This window comes from Symphalangus syndactylus, chromosome 13 (assembly GCF_028878055.3).
Source record: "Symphalangus syndactylus isolate Jambi chromosome 13, NHGRI_mSymSyn1-v2.1_pri, whole genome shotgun sequence".
Classification (NCBI taxonomy): Eukaryota; Metazoa; Chordata; class Mammalia; order Primates; family Hylobatidae; genus Symphalangus; species Symphalangus syndactylus.
Window position 1 is genome coordinate 114,821,381 of NC_072435.2, and position 25,088 is coordinate 114,846,468.

Genomic DNA, 25,088 nt, shown 5'->3' on the forward strand with positions numbered 1-25,088 from the left:
GAAAAGAAACCAAAACCCAGTCCCTGCCCTCCAATTTCTCATATTCTAGTGGGGAAAATGGGTCATTCTAATATGGAGAAGTCTGTACCCTGATGATGATAAGCTCAGAGGCTCACCCAGAGCTTGGGGGAGTAGACGGGAGGCACCCAACCAGCCTGAGGGACTCAGAAAATGTTACAAGGAGAAGATGGCCTCCAACCGGAGCACTGAAGAATGAGAAGAAGCTACATGGGTGATGCTGTTTGACTCTGAGCAACTTAATCAACTTCTCTGATCTTCAGTGTCTTTGTAAAATGGTTGTTAATAGTACTCCACAGGGCTTGGGAAAGATTGAATGAGACTGTGTGTGACAGGTGCTAAGTACAGAAGCTGGCACACAGTAAGAGTTCCACATGTGGAAGCTGGCTGTCTCCTAATGATGGCGGCGATAATGAGGATGAGGAGGAGAGGGAATGCACAGCAAGGGAGACAGAAGATGAGCTGGAGAATGGAGGAGGGGAAAGGCAGGAAAGGCAGAAGACTCTCTCTTACATTTTCCTTATCCAGCCTCATCCAGGACAGATTTACTGACAGTTTTGGGGGAGCATTGAAGCACTGGTAGGCTTTGATCTGGAAATTCCGAATCAAACCAGTATCTCCCATACAATTTTCATAGTCTTTGAAATCTAAGCGAGGAAGAGGATTAGTTAGGTGTCCTGACCCCCTGTAGTGTGATCACAAACACACTGATACCTTCATACCAGGAAAAAAAAAAAACTTTCAAACTCACCTATACTTACTTTCTCCCCTCCCTCCCTTCCTTCTCCCTCCCTCCCTTTCTTCCTTCCTCCTTTCTCTCCTTCTCTCCCTCTCCCCATCTCTCTCTCTCCCTCTCTCTCTCTCTGCCTTTTTTTCTTTCATTCTTTTTTTCATTTTTTTTCTTTCTTTCTTTTCAGGTCATTCTCCAAGAAGAGAAGACACAGGTAAGACTCTTGTTCTCTGACTGCCTGTTCAACTTTCTGCTTTCTCAGCCAGCTTTGAGCAGCTTCTAGGTCAGCCCTCAGTTTCCATCTGTGCTCTTAGGCATGACCCCTTCGTCTTTCTGGGTCTCAGTTTCCTCCAAAATGAAGGTCTGGGCTGTTTTTTCTGAGCGTTCCAAGCCAGCTTCCATCAGGCCAGGTGGTTGCTCTTGGACCAGCCCTATCGATGTCTCAACCCCAGAATGCCTCGTTACCCCTGCCACTGGTTGGAATCTTGAACTGGGGCACATAGGGAAACATCAGTCCTGTCATGCCCCCAAAACCTTCCCAGATCTGGCCAAGGAACAGGGCCAAGTCCTCGTATACTGGACACATCGGGTGAACACAAATAGTTTTTACTTATGGGGTCCTCACTCCAAACTGGATCCTGAGCTAAGTCTCTTCCATGTGTAGATGTATTTAATTCTCATTAATCCCTACCACAACCTTGCACAGTGGATATGTTTATTGTTCCCATTTTACGATGAGGAAACTGAGACTAAGGTAGAATGTAACAGGAATGCCCACAGATAGAACCAGAAGGTATCAGAGCCGAAATTCAAACCCAAATCTGTAGACAGAGGATAAGGAGAGTGATGATGGCTTCTTAAATAACAATAACCACATCTAGAGCAATTTGCAAAATACAAAGCCCTGTCATTTATTCACTTAATAAATAGATATTGGTTGCCAATATCATCTTTCCACTCAGCTCTACAGCTTGAGTAATGGCCCCATTTCACGGTTGAAGAAACCAGATTTTAGAGGGACGGGTAACTACCCTGATGTCACACAGCAGCTAAGAAGCAGAGGCGGATCTTGGGTCCAGTTGAATTTGGATCTGTCAGTAAGATGCTTGGCTCTCCCACTGCCTGGGGTGAGTCTCAACATGAAGATAGATCCTGTGGCTAGCTTCAAGGTATAAGATAGTTAGATGAAATAAAATTTCCCCTTCCCAGGTCCTAGGCCAGTAACAGGTTCTTGGTGACCCTCTGCAACCAGTCTAGCTTAAACTACCAAATAGTGTGTTTATCCTCCCTGATCTCTATTTGATTACACTGAGACCCCAAGTCATTCTTATCCATTGTACTCAGACCCCAGCCCTATGACTCAAAAAATAATTTAAACCCGGATACTTGAATATGAATGGGCAGACCATTTCAGAATCTACTAAGTTTCATGAGAGTTCAAATATCTTCCTGGATATTCCATTCACTTCTCTTATAAATTGATTGAACAGCAGTCAAGAGCATGGACTCTGGGGATCCACGGTCTTGGATCCATGGCCACATCCTAGCTCACCTGTGCAATCCTAACCAAGTTTCTTTGCCCATCTGAGGTTCAGCTTAGAATGAGCACTTGTTAAATTGTGCCTCTACCCATAGGTTGTGGAGAGAATAAAATGAAGTTGTTGACAGAAAGTATTCAACAGAATGCATAGCCTGTAATTAAAGCCTCAAAAAATGGCAGACATTGTTATTACTACCTTTACTGCTGCCATTATTATTAACTTAGCAAAGCTGAACTTGGCATCCTCCACACTCCATTCTCAACATATGTGTGTGCGTTGGTATCCCTAGCTGAACTTGCTGCATGAAAATGTTGGCAGTGAATTTTCCAGTCTGAGGCAATGATCGGTGTCCATTCCAAAACTGCCTGGATCTCACACTGTGTGTTAAGCATTTTAACTACTTGTTTATCTTTAACTAGAATTTTGCGTCTTTCAATTAATTGACCATTTCTTGTTTAGCTCCTCTAGCCCAAAAAGCAAAAGAAGAGATGAGAAGAGGCACAAGAAACAGTAAGTAGATACTACCTGGAATGTACTCATCAGTTTGAGGAGTTGGGGCATCTGGCTTCTTAAAAGCCAGAGTCTTAGAGTTGCCAAATAAAGAGGGAAAGGGAGGAGAAGGTGAGCGGGTGAGAGGAAGGAAGGAAGGCAGGAAGGCAGGAAGGCAGGAAGGCAGGAAGGAAGGAAGGAAGGAAGGAAGGAAGGAAGGGGAGAGGGAGGGACAGAAAGGCATAACTGCGTGCGTTGTAGGTTTAGGTATGTATGAGTGCACTGGGTCGTGTGCATGTGATGTGGATGTGTATGCACGCTTGTTTATGTTGCATGAAAGTGTGCATGTGTGTGCCTGGCGTGTCCTTTGTGAGTATACCTTGTGTGTACATTGTGTGTATATTTATACGTAGTATGTATATATCTAGTCTGCACAGTGTAGATGTCTGTACATTTTTACATTTTTGTACACTGTGTGTACAAATGTATACAATATGGGAACATTGTGTGGTCTATATTTGTGCTACACCAATGCATTTGTGTGTCTGTGCTTATGTGAGCATGAACGTGAATGGTATACATAGGGCACACTAAATTCTATGCACTCTGTGTGTGCACTGTGTAAGTACCTGCGTATATTTTGTGCACAGGGGTTGTATGGTGGTTCTTACCTGTGCATGGGTGGTCATGGGGGTGTGATCACATGGGTGCACGTGTGTGAGCATGTGTATGAATTCATGTTCTGACTGTTGGATTTACAGTGTGGAGATGTCAGTGAAGCTCCTAGCTCCAGTCTTGGGGCCCCAGCTGTTTCACAGTTTATAGCTGGCAGTAGAAATTCAAATCAGCCACTGCTGCCTGTGGAGTTCAGTTCCCAGCCAAATTAAAAGTAAATTTGGTTACAACCTACCTACTTCATATCCTGCAAATGTTAGTGCCTGTGTTTTCCAATCAACTAATATTTTATCTCCTGCCAAGAAGCTTCTAAAGAGAGGATCAAAGACAATAAGATGAAAGGTAGTTGACTGCCAGGGAGGAAAAAGAGGAGGCAGGGATGCAGAGGGAGGGTGCCCAGCTTTGCTGCCCCAAACGGTCTTTTCACCCAAGGTCAGGACGAAGGAGGGCATTTCAGCCACCACCACAGAGGCCTGGGGAATGCTCCAGAAGAAAACAGTAGAGCCTTGAGTTAGCTGGGGGAAGAACCTCCTTATCATCGAATTTGTTCAGCTCAAGTCAAGAGACAATTATTAGCCACATGTATTGAATGTGCTTTCGCACCAAGCACAGATAGAGTACACGTTCTCAGCAATCTCGGTGTCACTTGACCAGTGGGGCCCCAGGGTAGGCAGCCACAGAGTCAGGGGGTAGGCCCAGACATCAACAGTGCTAGGAAGGGCCATCACTGAGATAAGGACTGCCTGCGTAAGGGCAGCAAGGTGGCCACCCTCCCCGGTAGCAAGAGCTGGATGAGCCCCAGAAGTTACTAGCAGGGCATCAGAAAGCTTGTGCAAGCCAAAAGACAAGAGGCAAAAGAGAAAAAAGCAAGAAGAATAAGGCTAGGAATCTTGAGGATTCAAGAGAAACGATGGCTTCTTACCAAGTCCACGGTCAGGGCTGCTTCCAGGCAAGTGGCTGCTGGAGTGAGTTAGCCTCCTTTCTTTCAACATCCCTTAATAAGGCCCTAATACGTGACTGGCCTTGTGCTGGGCCCATGGACAGAGATGAGCCAGACACTGTCCTGGCCTTGAAGAGCTCACAGGAGCCAGACGTAGGGCTGGTCACAGCACAGCAGACGAAACCCTGGGCATTGTGGGAACACAGGCACTGGGAAAACGGCTTGGTGGTCTCCCGCTGGAGGCAGCGTCTAAGCCGCAGGTGAGGATGGGAAGTAACCATTCTAGGCTGCAAGTTAAGCAGGTGGTTTAAACTCTCTGTGCTTCAGTTTCTTCATCTGTAAGATGGGAATAATAAGGGAACCTGCTTCATAGGTTGTTATGAAGAATAGATGAATCCCTTTAAGAAAAATGCATAGAATACAGTGCCTGGCATGAAGTATGTGTTAGACATGGGTTACCTGTCATCATCACCATTGTTATCATCATCATCCCTAAGACATCATGAACTGGGAAATGTGTGAGCCAGCATACATACAGTTCAGAGCTGCTTTAGCCCACCAGGCCAGGGCAGAAGAAGACAAGCAGTGAGGCCAGAGAACTAGGCAAGGGCTAGCTCCTGAAGCTGCCTGAGGTTCAGGATCAGAGTTTGGACTTGATAAGACAGCAATGGGAAAGTTTTAAGCAGGGAAGGGATATGGTCTGATGATTACATTAGAAGAATCCCTGAGTCCTTTGTTGAGATAACCAAGTTACCTCCCAACAGAATCATCTCTAACTCCCACTGACTTTCTCGTTTGGCCCAAACCATTGACATCGTTTACATATCCTCAATTACCACTGCCGCTGCCACTACTATTTCTGAATTATTACTACTTAGAAGTTGCTGAAGTAACCTGTAGTAACACCATTGTTAGTGGTAGTGGTAGTATTTGGTGTTGTTCTAATTTTTGTTTTTAATGAGGTTTGTAGCCCATCCTGAAAGGCTTTTGACTCCATGCTAAGAACCTGGACTTAATTTTCCAGGTCTGAGGTTGTAAATTGGCAGCCCGCAGGCCTAATTTACTCTGCAAATGTGTTTCATTTGCCCAAAAAGGTGCCTTTAAAAAAAATGAGCTTCCATTTAAAATAAGAATATTTTACCTAAAAATCTGTATTTCCACACTCACTTGAAAAATTAGAGGATCACCACACAAATATTCTGCAGGCAAAGCAACTCCTTCTGTTTTAACTCGGGCCTCCGGTTGATATTGTGTTAGTGCTTGGCTGATTCACATATTTATGCCCCCTGAATGGCCCCTGAAGCTCTGTGACATTGAGGCGCCTGCCTTGAGTGATGCAGAGGAGACATGGGGAAGTGACTTTGCCTAGGGTGTCATCTGGGGAGCGGAGAGGGCCCTGAGTCATCCACACTCCCTCCAGAGGACCCCTTTCTGCTCACCCGTGTTCAGTACCATTGGTTATGGAACACTCCACCCAATACCCAGGCAGGAAGCTGAACTAACGCATGGAGTTGAGGGAGATGGAGAACTTTGGGAGGGATGGTGACGAGTGCAAAGGAAAAACGGGTGTCACAAGATCAAATCTCTCTCCCTTTTTTACTCTCTCTCTCCTCTCCTCTGACTCGTTCCTTCTCATCCCCCCAAGATCTCGAAGCCGGCCCCGAAAGTCTCACCGCCACCGCCATCACCGCTGCCCCTCGCGGTCCCAGAGCTCGGAGTCCCGCCCCTCAAGCTGTGAGAGCAGGTAACCCCTCACCCCAGGATCCTCCTCTGTCAGCCACAGCCGAGCCCAGGCTAAGACACTGTTAACACTAGCTTCGCCTCCACACTTCCAGCACAGGGTTTGGCCCCCTTCCTCACACTCAGCAGCTGGCACCACTTCCCTACAGAGAAAGGGCTGGAGAGGCCGGGTGCGGTGACTCACGCCAGTAATCCTAGCACTTTGGGAGGCCGAGGTGGGCAAATTACAAGATCAGGAGTTCAAGAACAGCCTGGCCAATATGGTGAAACCCTGTCTCTACTAAAAGTACAAAAAATTAGCTGGGCGTGGTGGTGGACGCCTTTAATTCCAGCTACTCTGGAGGCTGAGGCAGGAGAATCGCTTGAACCCGGGGAGATGGTGGTTGCAGTGAGCCGAGATCACGCCATTGCACTCCAGCCTGGGCAACAGAACAAGACTCCATCTCAAAACAAAAACAAAAACAAAAACAAGAGAAAGGACTGGAGACCAAAAGGTCTTGCTGCCATCACTTATAGGAATAACAACACCATACTAGCTGCTTTTTCTTTTTTGTTGTTGTTTTTTTTTTGAGACAGAGTCTCACCCTATAGCCCAGTCCGGAGTGCAGTGGGGCGATCTTGGCTCACTGCAACCTCCACCTCCTGGGTTCAAGCGATTCTCCTGCCTCAGCCTCCGGAGTAGCTGGGACTACAGGCGCCCGCCACCACACCTGGCTAATTTCTGTATTTGTAGCAGAGAAAAGGTTTCACCATGTTGGCCAGGCTAGTCTCAAACTCCTGACCTCAAGTGATCTAACCGTCTCGGCCTCCCAAAGTGTTAGAATTACAGGCGTGAGCCACCGCGCCCAGCCCTAGCTGCTCTTTGTACATCCATTTGCAGGATCCTCTCTACAACCATAAGAAGTGGGCATTATTGTTATCCCCATTTTAAATATGAGAAAACTGGGGCATGGGGGGGGGGTTAAGGAATTTGCTAGTCTCTTAGCAACTAAGTGACAGTTAGGATTGAAATCAGGGAACGTGGCTCTAGACTTCACACTCTCACTAAGGGACCACTCTAAGCACAGAGAAGCTAAGCAAACTATGTAAAACCAAACAGTGCAAAGTAGAAAGTTCACTCTAATGCCTTTTCAAGTCAGTTTTCTCCTAACCTGGACTCTCTCTATGCTAATACATTGGTTGTCCCAACCTGAGAAGGCATCTTGTTGATGAGAAGAAGGAGGAAGGGAAGGAGAAGAGCAAGAATAAGAACTGGGGCTTTGTTGGTGTTTGGAATTGTTGATGTTCAATGGGGACACTGAGACCTCCAGCTTCCAGATGTGAGGGGCTGCTTTTTTCTTTCTCAAATGCATCTCACACTTGACTCTCTGTTCACATCACCAGGGTAGATTTTAAAATTTCATTGCCTTGGCCCCACTTTTCCCAAATAAAGCAGAATGTCTATAGGAAAAGGGAGGAGGGGCCGGGTGCAATGGCTCACGCCTGTAATCCCAGCACTTTGGGGGGCCGAGGTGGGCAGATCACCTGAGGTCAGGAGTTAGTGATCACCCTGGCCAACATAGTGAAACCTCGTCTCTATTAAAAATACAAAAATTAGCCAGGTATGGTGATGGGCGCCTGTAATCCCAGCTACTCGGGAGGCTGAGGCAGGAGAATCACTTGAACCCAGGAGACGGAGGTTGCAGTGAGCCGAGATTGCACCATTGCACTCCAGCCTGGGTGACAAAAGTGAAAGTCTGTCTCAAAAAAAAAAAAGAAAAAGAAAAGGAAAGGAAGAAAGAAAAAGGGAGAAGAAGAAGGTAGAAGGGGGAGAAGGAGAAAGAGGAGGCAGGAGAGGAATATTTACCCAAATCCTGCTCTGTGTCAGACACTGTGCTAAGATTTTCAGTACATTTTCTCTCTCATCATTCCGATAACACCATGTGCTATGCTGGTGCTTCTCTACTTCTGCTGCCCTTTTTCAATCACTTGGGAAGTTTTAAAAGATGCCAGTGCCTGGATCCCGCCCTCTAAATGTTCTGATTTAATCCAGATGAGATGAGACCAGAACAGTGAGATTTTTAAATCTCCCCAGGTGATGTGTGGGAAGCATTTGAGGAAGAGGCCCCTGGTACCTACTATCACAATTAGGCCTTGGTGTTTCTGCTGAACATCAATAATTTCCAAGAATATCACCATCCAACAAGGCCACTCTGCAGCCCTGATTGCTCAGGACAAAACTAAGCTCCCTCTGTAATCAAGTCTGAGCCCAGATGAGAACGCTGCAAAACACAAAAGTGACCAAGCATCTCTCTACCCTGCCTAATATGAGTGACAGCTGCTTCCTCGGCAGTCAGCCTTAGCCTCGGTCTAGTCCTCCCTCTTTCTAGATAAGATTGATGAAGACACCCAGTCAGAATTACCCGCACTTCCTGGCAGCATCCAATTCAGAGCAAAGCTCCAGATCTGTAAATGCTCCCCAAACCACCTATCACCAGATCAAAGCCTATAATAGGTTCTTTCTAACACCCTCTAACAGAGACGCCTGAAACTTCCCTATGGTATCAAGGAGTGACAACAATGTTTGTTCAACCCCAGGTGGACTCCTGGTGGCCTTTTTCTGGAGGACGTTGGCCAAATGAGCTAAACCACATCTCTGATCTGTTACATCAGAGACAACTGCCTTTTGGTGGGCAAAGGGATCTGAGCGAGGTCACATAGCTAGGAAATGTCTGGCAGAGCTGGAATAGGCAACAGGTTGGTGTGACTCGGCCTGAGCCCTTCACCTACACCCCAGGTTGAATTATCTCTCGGCAGCTAAGCCCTACTGGCCTGGGCCAGAGAATCATACAAGGCTCTAGCAACTTACCTGTTAAATAAATGGTTAACATCACAAACACTACCCCAGGCCTCCTCTGCTGTCCCATCTCCTCCTGATGGTGTTGGCCTCTGAGCTCCCAGTGCCTACTGAGCTGAGGAGCTTCCTAGCAGAAATGGAAGCAAACTGAGAGCTGGCACACAGGTTGCACATTCAGTAGAAATGTGATTTCCAAGCCACAGAGCAGTCAGGGGCACTCCAGGGCACGAATCCCAGGCGCTAGTTCCTAGAGGGGCAAAAAACTGCCCTGGCCCTTGCTCTGCCACTTTCAGGCTGTTTGACCTCAGGCAGATCCCTAATATCTCTGAGCTTCAGCTCCCTCATCTGTAAAACAGGAAAGTAATATCTTGCCCTGTCTATGTCTTCAAGTTGTAGGGAAAACTGTGAAAGTGCTTCAAGAGAGGTTTATACATACCTGCAAATCCATAATGTGCTATTTTTATTACTTCCGTGGCTCAGAGAACTAATGAGATAAGCAGAGTCTGAGCATGCCCTTTCTAAGAAGTCAGACATGCCTTTGGTTTTTACTGCAGACCAAGCAGCCAGATCTAGACGTGACAAACTTGCAGAAGGCATCTCTGTCATTTTTGTCAGCCATTTTTTTCACTAAGGTTTTGGGTGACAGTCAACAGGATGTCTTTATTTCACAGATGGCGAAGTCACATACACAAAGACACACAGTTATACACAGTTACATTTATAGACAAACACATGGAAACACAGATGGACACACCCAGACATACACATAGTCACATGACAGACAATCAGAGAGGCACACAAGTGACGTTAAACTGAGTAACTGAATCTGGATGGGGACCTTTTCTGTTTTTAAAGCTGCATCCTCAGACCCCAAAGCAGTTCTAGGTACATGAAGTAGTATTTGTCAAATGAACAAGTAAGAGAATGAATAAATAAAGGAATGAATAGACGGACGGAAAGGTGGATGAATGGATGAATAGATTGTTGGTTAGGTAGATGGATGGATGAATGGCTGAATGGTTAGACGGATGAATGGATGAATGGTTAGATGGACAAATGGATGGATGGATGGTTAGATGGTTAGTTGGATGGATGAACAAATGGAAGGAAGGACAGATGGATGGATGGATGGATGGTTGGCTGAGTGGTTGGTTGGTTAGTTGGATGGATAAATGGATGGATGAATGGATGGATGGATGGATGGATGGATGGATGGATGGATGGATAGATGGATGGTTGGATGATTGGATGGATGGATGAATAGATGACAGATGGATGGATGGATGAGTGGATGAATGGATGGATGGATGAATGGATGGATGGATGGATAGATGGATGGATGGGTGGATGATGGATAGATGGTTGCTTAGATGGATGGATGGATGGATGGATGGATGGATGGATAGATGAATGGATGGTTGGGTGGATGGTTAGATGGATGGATAGATGGTTGCTTAGACAGACGGATGGATGGACAGATGGATGGTTAGATGGATAGATAGATGGTTTCTTAGACAAATGAAAGGATGGATGGATGGTTAGATGGAGGGATGGATGGATACATGATTGGTTGGATTGATGGATGGATGATTGAGAGATGATTAGTTAGATGGATGAATAGATGGTTGCTTAGACAAAGGGATGGCTAAATGGTTGGTTGGATGGCTGGATGGATGGATGGTTGGATGGATGGATGGATGGATGGATGGATGGATGGTTAAATGGATGAATGGATGGTTAAATGGATGAATGAATGAATAAATGGATATACACACAGTCCAGCTTTCATACACACACATGCAGACATACCTAGGAACAAAATCACATCTGAACATATACAAACACCCCCAAACACACTTTATCATCCTCAGATCCTGTTGGTCCTGCATCCATCTCCCTACCATGCTCCCCTTCAAAAGACCCTCAGGTCTCTCTCCCCCATCCCCAGGCACCGCGGCCGGTCCCCTGAGGAAGGGCAGAAGTCCCGCCGAAGGCACTCCCGCCGCTGCTCCAAGACCCTCTGCAAGGACAGCCCTGAGGCCCAGTCCAGTCGCCCACCCAGTCAACCCCTCCAGATGCTTGGCTACCTGTCAGCCAGGGGTGTAGTAAGTATTCTTCACAGCCTCCTCTGCCAGCCTTGGCCACGACACTTGGGGGATGTGGAGGCACAAGTTCAGGGCAGTGTATGATACACTCTAATTCAATTTCTGACAAAATATCCCACTGGCTCCAGACCTCATTAATGATGAACCAAATGATCATTCACCAGACTTTGGCAACACTGGCTTGGGGATTTTGGGGGGCAGGGGGAGAAAAACTAAATACCCAGTCTTTTTATCAGGGGAATGTTGACAAATAAATACTTGTCTCCAGAGTGATATCTGCAGGAAGATGTGTTTAAGATACCATAGGAGGATTTTTTGTTTGTTTGTTTGTTTTTGAGAGAAAGGAAAAGAAAGGCTCTTTGACATAACAGGGCACTCCAGCTTTTACATGAAGTCTGCATCTTTTATGCCAGCTGGCTGGCAGCATTGGTTGGTAGCTGGGATTTCATTTCACCTATAAACATGACCTTGAATTTGTATGAGAATTTTCTTCCAAGGAGGTCATAGCTCTTGACCTGCATCCTCTCATGTAGCCACACAAGGTCTTGGGAGTTGAGGGCACAGCTGTTCTCACTAGTCCCTTCTACAGATGGGAAAGAAGAATCAAGGCTCAGAGAGGTTAAGGGCTGGAGTAAAGCCCCAGAGCAAGGCAAGAGTTAATCCAATTTAGCAACCCAGCATTGAATAGAATTAAGCAGTGCTGCCCCAAGTCAACAAGGGCAAGCTGGAATTTGACTTCAGATAGTTTGACACCATGAGCAAGAGACTTAGAAATGGATCTGAATTCAGTCCTAGCTTGGCCACTTCCTAGCTGTGTGGCTTTGGGCAAATTACTTAATCTCCATTTTCTCATTGGTAAACTTGAAGTAAATACCACTTCCGTATGGAATTGTTGGGAATATCCAATAAGATAAAGTATGTGAAGGCCTTTTGTAGACTCTAAAGAGACAGACAGATGAACAGGAAGAGAGTCAACATTGATAGGGTCTACAATTGCAGCAGACAGCTGTGAAAGGGATTGTCTTCTCTAGCTACATGTGAACTTGAAAATTTCAGGTAGATGGTCCCTAAGGAAGGATGAGGTGGAAGCAAGGAAAAGTTCAAGGGTGCTTGTGGGGATGTCAAGAAAGGGAAAGCAATGACAACAGTTGGGCCTGGTTGACACAATAATTATCTGCAGTGCATTCCAGGAATCTTCTTTACCAGTCAAGGCACCCAGCATAACCAAGGTCTAATTTTACCCAAATCCTCTGCCTACCTGGAACCATCTGCAACTGTCCCCAGACTCCTTCTTGGTAGACATGTCTGTGGTTACTGAGTCCTTGCAGATGGCAAATGCCCACCTGCGTACTCTCTCTCTCACAAATATCCTAAAAAGGGGTCTTCCCAGCAAGATAGAAAGTCTAGAGGCCTAGGTTTGAGTCTTGTTTTGGCTGGACTTGTCATTTTACCCCTCTCAGCCTCAGCTTTCTCACCTGAGAAATGGGCATGATTATCCCACTTGTCTCCCAGGAGGATTGTGGCAAAGGTAACGATAAATTTGAAATATGAGCATCAAGAGGTAGAGGAATGTTTTTAAGTTTGTAAAGGATGCCTAATTGCTCTGGTCATGGTATTTGTGGTGGTCCATCTGGAGGTCCCAATTGACCCTAGCTAAAAAGTGCCATTAGAAGCAACTGGCTTATACTTTCTTACATGTCTGGGATGGTTTTCCAACAAGACATGTCTGTCAAGATGTTACAAAAAGCTGGGTCTGTCCTCCCACACAAGCTGGGGAGGTTACCAGATTGACTATTGGTAGTTTGCTTTCCTAAAACACATGGTTTCTTAATGGCTTTGAGGTACAGTGCCTCACTGTTCTTCATGAGCTTGGCCCTATCAGAAGAGCTAAAAGCCAGGGTTCACCTGTACCTATAAGAGAGGCCTTAAGAGCTCAGCTAGCCTAATGCTCTGATTACTAAGAAAGGAAACTGAGATACACAGAAGGGAAATGATTTACATGGGCCATGGCAAGACAGAGTTGTTTAAAAACATGGAATTATTAATTTGTGGTCCCATCACGTCCCTGAGATAGTAGTAATTACTTAAATGTTTCTGAGCTGTAGTTTCCTCATCTGTAAAAAAAAATAATAATAACAATATAGATAATAACAGTCTCTTCTTCAAAAGGCAGCTGTTGAGCCCAGTACTTGATACAGGTGCAAAACTTGACAAATAATATGATGACAACATTACAGATCCTGGCTCTGCACTTACCAGCTTTGACTCCTTGAGCAAGTTTCTGTGTCTCAGTTTCCTCAAAAACTGCAAAACAAGGATAGCAATAAGACCTACCTCATAAGATTGTTATGAGAATTCAATGACAAAATGTAAGTAAAAGTTTTAGAGTGTAACAGGCAAGAAGTAAATGCTGCATAATGCTTACTGCTTGTGATAGTAACAGCAGTAGAAATAATAGTGGTGATAGTAGTGGTGGTAATAGTAGTGGTGATAGTAGTAGCCACAATAGTAGTAGCAGTGGTAATAGCAGTGGTAGTAATAATAGTAGTATTGTTCCAGGTATAGGCTAGGCTGGGACTAGAGCCAAGGCCCCTGCTTCCCAGACCAATTTCTTTCCATCCTAAATGGTATCTGCAGCCCACATGACTACTCTGCCCCACTTAAGGTTGCCTGGCTCCTGGAAGAATCACATGGCCCCAGATCTGGTTTTTTGAGTGCTCCTCATGCATGGCCCTTTCTCATCTTCTCTATTACAAAAGCAGAGACGGAAGAAGTTTCCAGATTGGATCAAAGGTTTTCCAAGAGTCCTGGCCCCAAGTTTTTCTCTCTGTTAAAGCTAACAGCAGAGTCATTTTCATTGAATCACCTGTCCGATCATTCATTTAAGTCTACAAACACCTATGGAGCATCTACAAAGGGTCAGGCTCTGACTTATCTCAGGATCCAATTACTAAGAAAGAAATAGCCTGTGCCTTCTAACGAAGGGAGACAGACAAGTTAAAAACAGTTAAAGGCAATGCACAACAATTGGTGTTCAGATGCTTAGTTGGGGTACAAGGTTAGCAGACAGGGGAGGGGACTGGGATTAGGGTTAGGGTTGGGCAGAGAAGGTAACAATTACCTGAAAAGCTAAGGGTGAGCCAATGAAGGGGGAAAATAAAGACTAGAGTTGAGGGTTGAGATAAAATTCCATGGCAAGATATGGGCTCTGGAGGTAAAGAGGAGCCCAAGCATGAAGGATTTTCTATGCCATATTTTATTACAGATATTTCACATGCACAGCTCTTTTAAAAACTCAAGGACAGTTGCATAATATCAAGGGACTTATTTACAAATATGAATATGCAAATTTTGGGGTTGGTTCTTAATGGAAATCTTAGTTGGTGAGCTAAAGGTAACCTGAGGCTCTCTTGCTTGGTCAGCACCCAAATCCAAATAGAGGATCCCAAGACAGTTTACCTCACACATGGTCCTTATCTTCACTCCACCATCTCTGTTCAAGGCACCGGGGAGGCAGAGAGATTGAAAAAAAAAAAACAACACACACACACACAAAAAAAACACTCTTCCTGAACTCCAGGGGCTCACAGTCTACTAGTCAGAAGAATGCTGCAATATAGTGTGATCATTTTGTAATTAGGGCTGGGATTGAGTCAAGAGCACCAGTACCTTCTCCGGTTGTTAAAATATTCAAATACTTTCACGCCAGTTGGTAAATAGGCCCTGTCATTACCTCACCCAACCCCAGTCAACCTAGCCATCCCTTCTCTTCCTTGGCACTTTCTGGATCTTCTCAAAATCCTGAAACAGAAAAGTGACACTTCCCTTCAGCGTCAAAGCCAGCTTCCTTTGTGGTGGGGCAGTACCCACAAACAACTAGTTATTGAAATATTGTGAATGTCACTCCTGGCAGTGATGAAAGCAACTACAATGTGTTATGGAAGCACAGAGTAAGGGCCAGACAATGTTGTCTTGATGTCTGAGAAGGCTTTACCAATATTTGAGCTGGGCTTTGAAGGATGCATAGGAGTTCATTGGGTTGCAATGGTTGATGGACAGAAGGAGGGGAAAACACCACTATGTGTCAGGCACTGTCACATACTTTACATAATTTTTGCCTCATTTGGTACCTAAAACAGTTATTTGAAGTAGATGCAATTATTATCACCATTTCGAAGATGGGAAAATAGGCCCTGTGAGGTGTTGGTATCTAGGATTGTAACCAAATTGGGAGAAAGGGGAGCTGTTATGAGTTGTGGTTTGTGCCTTGAAAGCTTGCCCTGATAGCTGGCATGGAGGGTGGGCTGGATGATAGGAAGGTGGATTGGATGATGGAGAGGCTCATGGCTCCAAGGATTAGCCAAGCCCTTTCCCTATGATATGGGGCTCTCTATCAAGTCTATCATAACCAGAGAGGAAATCTAGAAGGAGGCTGATCAAGACTGGAGCTGGGCCAAAGATAATGGCAGGTTTCTTGTTTCCTTTTCTTGCCTCTGGCCTGGGCCAATAGTTGCTAATCCCTGACAACAAAAACCTGTACAAATGTCGAAACCAAAAACAATAATAATAAAAGCAGAACTCGTAGTCTATAAAAGAGGATCTCATTAAATTTGTAAACTGGAAGAGGCAATATGATTAAGACATGAGCTTTGGAGTAGATCTGGGCACCCTGGAGTTCTTGATCACTCCCTGTGAGACCCTGGGTGACAGTAATAACTAATGCCTGTTGAGCACCTGCCATGCACCAGGTGTTTACTGAGCACCTACTATGCACCAGGTGCTAGGCCAGTTCTTTACCTGTATCATCATCATTGCATTTATTTTTATAATAGCTTTTCAATGGAGCTTCCATGAATATCTCCACTTTATAATAAGGAAACCCCAGCCAAGAAAAAATAAGTAAAAGGCAGCTATTCAACAGAGAAGCTAGGGTTTAAATCCAGGGAGTCTGACCTCAGAGTCCACATGTTTAATTACATGACCTCCTCTGTGCCATTTCACGTCTTTGGGCCTCATATCCTTATCTGTGCCTTGGGCTAATAATAATCATACCTACTTCTAGGATTGTTATGAGGATGGAGTAAGATAAGGTATCCATTCATTTCAAAAATAAGCATTAAGCATCTACTCTTCTGCCCTCATGTAGCTTATGCTCTGTGTGAAAAAATTTATCCCAATGCTTGGGACATAACCCTCAATGTATCCTAGTTGCCATAGTATTTTTTGTCATCATAGCAGCTTTACTAAACTTATCCCAAATAAACCCAGAGATGATGTTCTCAGAGTATCTCTAGCCTCAAAAAGCTGAAGCCATCCAAGATCGCAGGTGAACTTCACAATAACCCCAGGAGAAAGGCGAGATGGGAATATGCTTCCCACTTTGTAGATAGGGAAAATAGGGCTGAGGGAGAATCTGGATGGCTCAGGCCTTCTGACCCCTAGTCCAGGCACTTGCACATTCTGCAAAGCCTTTGAGCTCTTGCTCAACTGGGAGACTCAACATCCAACATTCAATACCATCATCATAGTTGAGAGAAGAGAGGAACCAAAGTATAGAAGGTGGATGAAATGAGATTTGGGGATTTTCTGGGCCATTGGTTTTTGTTTGTTTGTTTTGTTTTGTTTTGTTTTGTTTAATGGGAGGTGACATAGCATTGTCAACTTTTACTTTTGCTAAGGAAGAACAGAAAAAAGAAAACCACCATTTTCTATCACTAAAGGGAGATTTTACCACCAGAAGAAGTAAGAAAGACATGACCTTGGAAGAAAAAATGAGTCTTTAAATCGAAAGTATTTAGCAGGATGAAAAACTAATTACATTGAATTTATTTTTTCTTGTTTCAATTTGGGCTGGTGAAAATGTGTCTAACTGGGTCCTGGTGGGGATTTCTGAGAACAGGTGGGCAGAGGGTCCTCAGGAGAGGCTTCAAAGAAAGGGTGAGCCTAAAGCTGTCGTTTCCTCTGGCTCCTGCTTAAGGAAAAGAATAAGGAGGCCAGACCACCTCTGCCTACCAAAGGTTCAATGCAGTGCACAGCCCCACGGGATAGCCCCAGCCCTAAAGGACTTTGTCATCTTCCCACAATGCCCGGCACATCTCTCTTCTCTTTCTCCATCTCCTCCTCCTCCCAAATGAACTCCCACCAGGTCAATGAATCCATTCTTTTGCTGTCTTCCTAATTAGTGCACTAAGGAAGATGAACAACAGAAAGGAAAATAAACTTAATGTCTTTGTGAAACAAAAGCTTTTTTTTTTTTTAAGGAATAACCAGAACCCTCTAGCTAAAAGCTCTGCCATACAGCTCCATACTCACATGAGAATTTCCAGTCCCCCATATGGCAGGGAAGAAAAACAAATTTATAGCTGTCTCTCTCTATGGGGCCATTTGAAGCTCAGTAAATAGACTTGTTCGGTTTAATTGGAATTCTCTTCTTGATTGTATTTTTGTAACCGATTAGGCCGTGCTGCCTCTTGATCTCAGAATTCAGCTGAAATTAAATTTTGAAGTGTAAGTGAGAGGTTGCCTTTTTTCCCTGTTCTTGATTAAATAATGATTTGAAACAAAAACAATAAATAACAGTGCCGGCTTCCCTGGAGGGCTGAGAGAGACTCCCAGTGAAACGCCAGGGAGCTGGAGTTCGTGGTGGGGGGATTTAATTACTTATTAGAAAAACCTGAATGTGAACACTGAGTATATTAAGGAACAAGGAGATGAGGCGAGCTTTGGAGTGGAGAGAGAGAGAGAGAGAGAGATACTGGAGCTTCACATTGGAGGGGGTTGAGGGAGTAAAAAGGGAAATAGTTGCTCACTTCCCCCCAATGGCCTTGAGTTCATGAAAAGCATTTTGTATTTAAAATTTTTTTAATTAAATTAAAAAAAGTCTGAGATTGACTACCCTGACCCAGAAAGAAAGAGTTTATAATAACTCTGAGGTCTGGATATGGTTTAATGGATCTTGTCTCCTGGTTCCTTTCATTGACAAAAGTCCAAGGGGGATTGAACAGGTTGAGATGGGAGAGATGGAGCAATCCACTTCACAGATCTGGAAGGAAGAGATGAAACATAGAAGATGTACCAGGTTTATGTTACTTACAGAGGGATCAGAGTAGCAACAAACTTTTAGAACAGAAGGTCTTCAACTTAGATGTCTTGGTGTCCAGCTAATAGATATGAGTAACAATGATCTCGTGGGGTTTGGGGTCAGGAGAGCTCATGCCCCATCTAAAAGGGGCAGCTGTAATTGCTCTCAGCTGATTCTTGCCAGGCAGGGATTTGGGCCCAGTGTTGCCAGATCTTATTTTTCAACAGAAACTGGAAATGGGGTTGTTATGTGAAACCTCCCCATTCTACCAATGTTGGCAGTTAATTCCAATTTACTTCCTGACATACTAAGGGAGCTAACGAAAGCATGTCTGAAACAAAGCATAACTCGGCTCACCGGTTTTCCAGTGTTGACCTGGGGTATTGAAGCAGATAGTGTCCACATATAGATCCTCACCCTCTGCACTTTGGGGCGCATGGCTGACTTCCAGCTTCCAGATGGTAGTCTCTGCTGCCAAAACCTATTTTCTCTGCCTGTTTGGAAGTCTGGACATACTAGAGAATTGATGCTCCAGTGTTCAGCCTCCAGCCTGTGAGTAATGGGGAACTGGTGTATAAATATCCCAGCTCCCTCACTCCTTGGTTGAGGTTAACTCTGGGGTGCATGTTCTACACTGGTTCCCAGGGTGTCCTCACCGAGATTAAGCATCCGCTGCCCACTGTAATAGCTGGTTTGATAATGCATCTTTTATTGTCTCCCTCTCTCCTCGACATCATTTCCACACTCCACGACAGAGGTTCCTTCCCCTCTCAAATTATTAGCATTCATTTTCCATCTCGATTTCCAAGAATCCAGATTAAACAGGCATTATTTCACTTGGTCACTAAGTAGATCTTGTGGAAGCTGGATTTTCATGCCATACCCCGAAAGTAGGCTTTTATGTAGACATCATGGAGGGTGAGGGCTGAGATGGAAGAAGAGGTAAAATTGGACCAAAGAAGAGAACCCTGGTGTGAGGGTTCTAGCTCTTAAAAGGGGGTGCTGGGTACCTGGAGGGCATTATTACCAGATGACAGAGGACCTGGAGTGGCTCTTGCTAACAAGTTTCTTGGGGACAAAGAGCAGTTGCATGCACAGAGAGAAACTCCCAATGCATGAAGAGGAGCTCTTCAAAGACGAATTATGAGAGGCCTATTGTATAAATAAGAAGGCAAAGAGAAGCAAAGGAGAACCATCCTGTTGTATCAATGTCGGAGGGGGGTGACTGTTTGCACCTTATGTGCCAGAGAGAGTAGCTAACTAGGAAGGCAATACCCAGGGATGGAAGGGCAGAGGCAAGACCATGGGAGGTCCCTTTGTCAGCCCATCAGATGCTCACAACTCTAAGGTCTCCCCTGCACTTTCACGGTCAGACCTCTCCCATCCTGTCTTGGGCTTCCCTCAATTGTGTCTTCCTTCCTCCTCTTCATGTGGAGTGAATGGAGAGCTCTGGAGAAGGTGGAGTCTGGGGTTTAGGAGACCATTAAACGATCTGAACATCTCTGATGATGACTTTGTGAAAATGCTCCTACCACCTGGAAGGATAAACAGAGCCCATCAAGACTTGTAAAGACAATACCAAGTAGAGTTCGGCTGAAAAGAAGCAGGAATGAATGTCTTCAGGTTACCACCTCCTCTCTACCAGAGGAATCTTCTAAGTAGGCCAGATGGAGTGAGACAACTTACTCACTCCAGATATACCTGCTAGGGACATGATGTCATGCCGGTTGTGCCCTTTGAGAGGGTGACGAGCATGGAGAGCAACTGGCAGATCAAAACCCCCCTGCCCTCCATTTACTAAGCTCTGAATATGGATGCAGGACTGCTTCAGCCCAGAAAAAGGTGTACTATCTCTTTTCTAACCTGTCTGGCCAGAAAGGGCACCTTTTTCTAATTCTTGACCCATAAGGAGCACCTTTTTTTTTTTCCTTTAAAAAATTTAATTATTATGGCTACATAATGTTTGTATATATTTACAGGGTATATGTGATGTTTCGATACAGGCATACACTGTGTAAGGATCAAATCAGGGTAATTGCGCATCCATCAACTCAAGCATGTATCATTTCTTTGTGTTAGAAACATTCCAATTACACTCTTTTAGTTATTTTAAAATATAAGATAAATTATTGCTAATTCTGCCGGGTGTGGTGGCTCACGCCTGTAATCCCAGCACTTTGGGAGGCTGAGGCGGAACAGATCACCTGAGGTCAGGAGTTTGAGACCAGCCTGGCCAACATGGCAAAACCCCGTCTCTACTAAAAATACAAAAAAAATTACCTGGGCGTGGTGGCAGGCACCTATAATCCCAGCTACCTGGGAGGCTGAAGCAGGAGAATCGCTTGAACCCAGGAGGTGAAGGCTGCAGTGAGCCCAGATCACGCCATTGCACTCCAGCCTGGGTGACAGAGCAAGACTCTGTCTAAAAAAAAAAAAAAAAAAAAAAAAAATTATTGTTAACTACAGTCGTCCTGATGTGCTACCAAATACTAGATCTCATTTATTCTCTCTAATTGCATTTTTGTAACCAGTAACCATGCCTACTTTATACTCCACTTCCCACTACCCTTCCCAGTCTCTAATAACCATCATACCATTCTCTATAGGAGTACCTTTTCCTAATAGGAACAAAGTCACTATGCAGGCCGGCAGCCTTGCTGCGTGCAAATGACCGGACTCAGTCCGTCTTTGAACTTGAGCTCCCATAGTAGCAGAGAGTGGAATAAGAAGTAAGAAGACCCAGCACAGCTTGTTTCATCTGAAAGGTTTTGCAGGTCTGAAATTTCTCACCTGAAGCCTGGAGCTTATGCTGTTGAGAATCTGTACAGAGCTTCTGGGTGCTTTCTCCCAGGGTCCTGGGTCTGAGGGGTATCAGGGGGAATGAGAGAAAGAACAGAGGGATTTCTTTCTCTGCCAGGGGTCTGGACCTCAAACTTTCTTCTAAAACCTTCTGTTCAACAGCACAGTAGAGTGGCTCTAGTAAACAATAATCTATTGTATATTTCAAAGTAACTAGAAGAGAATAATTTTTTTTTGGCTAGGCTGGAGTGCAGTGGTGTGATCCTGGTTCACTGTAGCCTCCACCTCCCAGGTTCAAGCAACTCTCCCACCTCAGCCTCCCAAGTAGCTAGGACTACAGGCACATGCCACCACACCCGGGTAATTTTTGTAGTTTTTGGTAGAGACAGGGTTTCGCCATGTTGGCCAGCCTGGTCTCGAACTCCTGACCTCAAGTAATCCACCCACTTCGGCCTCCTAGACTGTTGGGATTACAGGCATAAGCCACCATGCTCGGTCTTAGAAGAGAATAATTTGAATGGTCCCAGCATAAAGAAAAGATAAATGTTTAAAGTGATGGATATCTATCTCTATTACTCTGATCTGATCATTACACATTATGTGAATATATCCAAATATCACATATATTCCAAAAATATGTACATCTATTATATATCAATAAAAATAAATATTTGATTCTAGAGGTTCTCTTGAGCTCACACACCCAGCCGAGCTGGTCTTGAGACCCCAAGCTTCAGCCAGGGGTCCCCAAGTTTCCTAGAACGATTCTCAGTGTGATGGAGGCTGGTTTCTTCTCAAATTCCCAAAGCTGGCAGACACCCAGCTGGATCCCATCTGGGCCTGATCACCCAGTTGTATCTACAATAAATTAAGTCAGGCAGGCCCACAGAGGCTTCCAAAGGACCAGAGAGCAAACTTGTTCATTAGGCAAAACTTACTGAGTGCCTACTCTGTGCCAGGCATTGGTGAATGCTGGGGTGCAACATTGAACCTGTCATGGCCCTGCCCTCAGCAAACTCCAAACCCAGTCAGAGAGACGGCCAATAAGATAAGCAACTACTCTACTGGGGAACAGGGCTGTGGCAAACAAATGACACTCATTTTTGAATGAGTGAGTGAATTCAAGATTCAGTGAATGAATGAAGTACTATCATTGTATTGTGCTATCCTGGTCTGGAGGATGAGAAGGCTTTCTAGAAGAGGTGATAGGACACCTGGAGGATGAATAAATTTAGCCATGTGAAGTGGGGAAGAGAGGAGTATTCTAGGCAGAGGAAATGGCATGTGCAAATGGCCTGGGATTAGAACAAGATGGGATGGCAGAACCAAGAAAACTCGAATCTGAATCAGTCAGCTTAGGTTATGGGGGCCGGGGTGGGATGGTGTGGAAGAGATGCTATTTGTGAGGTAGGCAGGACTGGGGTGTAAAAAACACTGTCATCCATGTCAAAGAGTTTAGATCCATTCAAAGAAATGGGACTTTTAAACATGCGGGAGAGGTTGGTATTTTCAGGCACCAAATTTAACCCAATGAGAACATTTCACTAGTGCCTTTATCCCTGTTTTCTGGTGATGATGGAAAAGCATAATGCCTTGTAGATTTCTCAGTTCTGACCACACAAGTTACATGTGGATAAGTCATAGACAGGTGGTGATACTCTGAAAGTATCCCTGTGAGCTCAGAGTGTTGGGTTGAGAAGATGAACAAGGCCAGATCCCCTTCTATATCCACTAGCCCAGAGGGGCCTCACATTCAAGAAATCCTTGCCTACGGGGATCCATGGTGCACCAGGAAAAATGAAATTCGTAGTCAAGACTAGGAACAAGTACTTGGGAGAGAAAGGCCCAGCCTGGCAGCCTCCAGGTAGCAAACCACAAGATAATGAAAATTATTGTACTCACAGGCCCCTGTCCTTGAGTTCTTCCAGCCTAGCTCCCTCCAAGACGGGCTTGCTGGATTCACTTGTAATACACTGGCTACCAACCATTCACCATCTCTGGGGCAAAGTTTCCATAATCCCAACCTTGTACCAAGCCTAAGGCAGAGATCGCAGATCTCAGGGTCTAGTTGCCTGGCATGATACCTTCCTGACAGAGGTGGTGGAGATACACGTGTTACCATTGAACTCCAGAGTTGAGAAAGATGTGGCATCTAAAATGCAAAACAAGAAGACAAATAAATAGGAGGACTGAATGGGAACAGGGCCTCTACATTATTATTTTAAAAGTCTCACTCTAGAAAACTCCACCAGAGCAACCTTATTTTGAGGTCCCTTCTCCCAAAGCAAAGCTATCCAGGGTGCCATGCAGGTAAAGTGGCAGCTGTGCTGGACAGAACTTGCTAAAGCTAGACTATCACCTTGCCTGTGTGCAAAGCCTCCTGGGAGAATCTACAAAGGAATTCCTGCCTCCCCGGCCCCAGGAGCTGACATCCTGAGCGCTGGAGTTATGCTATTCTCACAGTTCCAATGTGTCTGTGTTTCACCCTCATGACCAATTGCTGAGAAGGCAGAAATGGTTCTTAAGAAATTCCAGAAGTAGAAGTCCCCCCTCCTTTAGGGCCAAGATGCACAGGATAAAGTTGGGGGAAAGAGTAGGGCCTTTATGGTGAAAGCTGCCCTAACATTTATGGGGTCAGAGCAAAGGTATAGAAGAAGGCCCATAAATTAGATGTCCAAATGTTTATAAATAAGTCACCAAACTTAATATGTTCTCTTATCTTGGTCAACATACCTTCAAAATGATCTGAAAGTTAGTTATGAATTTAGAATCTTGGATCATTTCAGAGTGCCACTATATGACATGGCAGTGGGGGGAGAATCTGGCCCTGGAACCATCCCTTTCTCTCCCTGCATCTGGCACATCCAACACCATGATGGGGCTTACACACATGCATATAGACCCCTCAGCCTGAACATCCAAGTTCTGTCCAAATTGCTACCCTTGGACCTAGGAGTGTGGACACTTGAAGCATGGTCTACCTGCAGGAGAGTGGATCCATGGATGAGGTCTACAGAGACCTGGAAAGGGGCATAGGAGTCATTTAAACAGAGAATTCTGGGATCTCAGGTACCCAGAGAGTGGTTGAGGCAGGCAGTAGTCTTAAGGAGGTGCCTTCTTGGTCCCCCAGATTTCTCATCCCATAGGGATGATTATCTCTGGAGAAGGCCCAGGGCAGGGGTCCCTCCCATCCGCAGCAAAGCATGGTACTGCTGGCAGAGGCCAGCATCAAACTTACTGTGTCATCCCAGCCACAACAGGTCTGAATATTTAAAGAAACCCCCCGCCATCCTGCTTCTAAACGCGTGCCCGCCTTTCCAAGTGCTGGCTTTCCATCGCCTCCTTTACTCCTTCATTGGTCCTAGATCAGCCCTAGACAGGGTTCTGGGGGCCCCTCTTTATTCCCAGTCACCCCAAAGCCCAATCTCCAAGCCCCTTCCAAAGCCCTCTGCTGCAAGCACATCCTCCCTCCCTCGTGCCCCCTCGATATTCACACCTAGGTAGTAGATGCAATACTCTAGCTGCCACTGGCATATTCCACAAGGGTTTTCTGCTCCAACTTGGGCCCTAAGGGATTGATTAGTTTGGCTAGGTTAGGTCCCCTTTATGACAAAACCAAAACAGAATTGATGCCCCCACCTGTCAAGGGCACTTAAAAAACCAAAACTCAAAGTTCAGGGCCAAGTTTGAGGATGTGCAGAAAGGTGTGTGTTTTTTCTTGTCAATTGCGACTCTAATGATGGACTCACGTTGCCCGCTCTTCCCTTTCTCTTACACCTTACCTACCTACTAAAGGAGGAGTTCTTGCTTGGTAAGTGGATATAATCCGCAAAGACATGAGAGAATTTATTAGAAGCCACTCAAGAGCCTTAGCTACCTTCTACAAGGGGAAAAGGACACACACAAATATCTATAGAGACCCTTTTTTTCGTTTATTTTTGGTCAGACTATTTAACTTCCTTTTTTTTGTCCCCTCCTTTCTTTTCCCCTTTAGTTGAAAACTGCTAAAATGTCAGTTTGCGACCTTGACTTTATATTTAAAAAAACAAAAACAAACTCTCATCTTTATTTCATTTCTTTTCCCCATGTGATATTTGTTTAGGGTTCTATTCAGGCAACTTTTTCTTTTCAAAA

The 25,088-nt window shown here is 45.0% G+C and overlaps 1 protein-coding gene across 2 annotated transcripts in view; it reads left to right on the forward strand.

Annotated features, from left to right (window-relative positions):
• Window positions 1-25,088, forward strand: part of SRRM4 (serine/arginine repetitive matrix 4) — a 182,258-nt gene that overhangs the window by 139,313 nt on the left and 17,857 nt on the right. For both annotated transcript variants that reach the window (XM_055235618.2, XM_055235619.2), the window contains exons 5-8: window positions 936-962; window positions 2,749-2,799; window positions 6,039-6,137; window positions 10,918-11,074. In XM_055235618.2, the coding sequence (XP_055091593.1) occupies window positions 936-962; window positions 2,749-2,799; window positions 6,039-6,137; window positions 10,918-11,074 (334 nt within the window). The remainder of the gene's footprint in view (window positions 1-935; window positions 963-2,748; window positions 2,800-6,038; window positions 6,138-10,917; window positions 11,075-25,088) is intronic.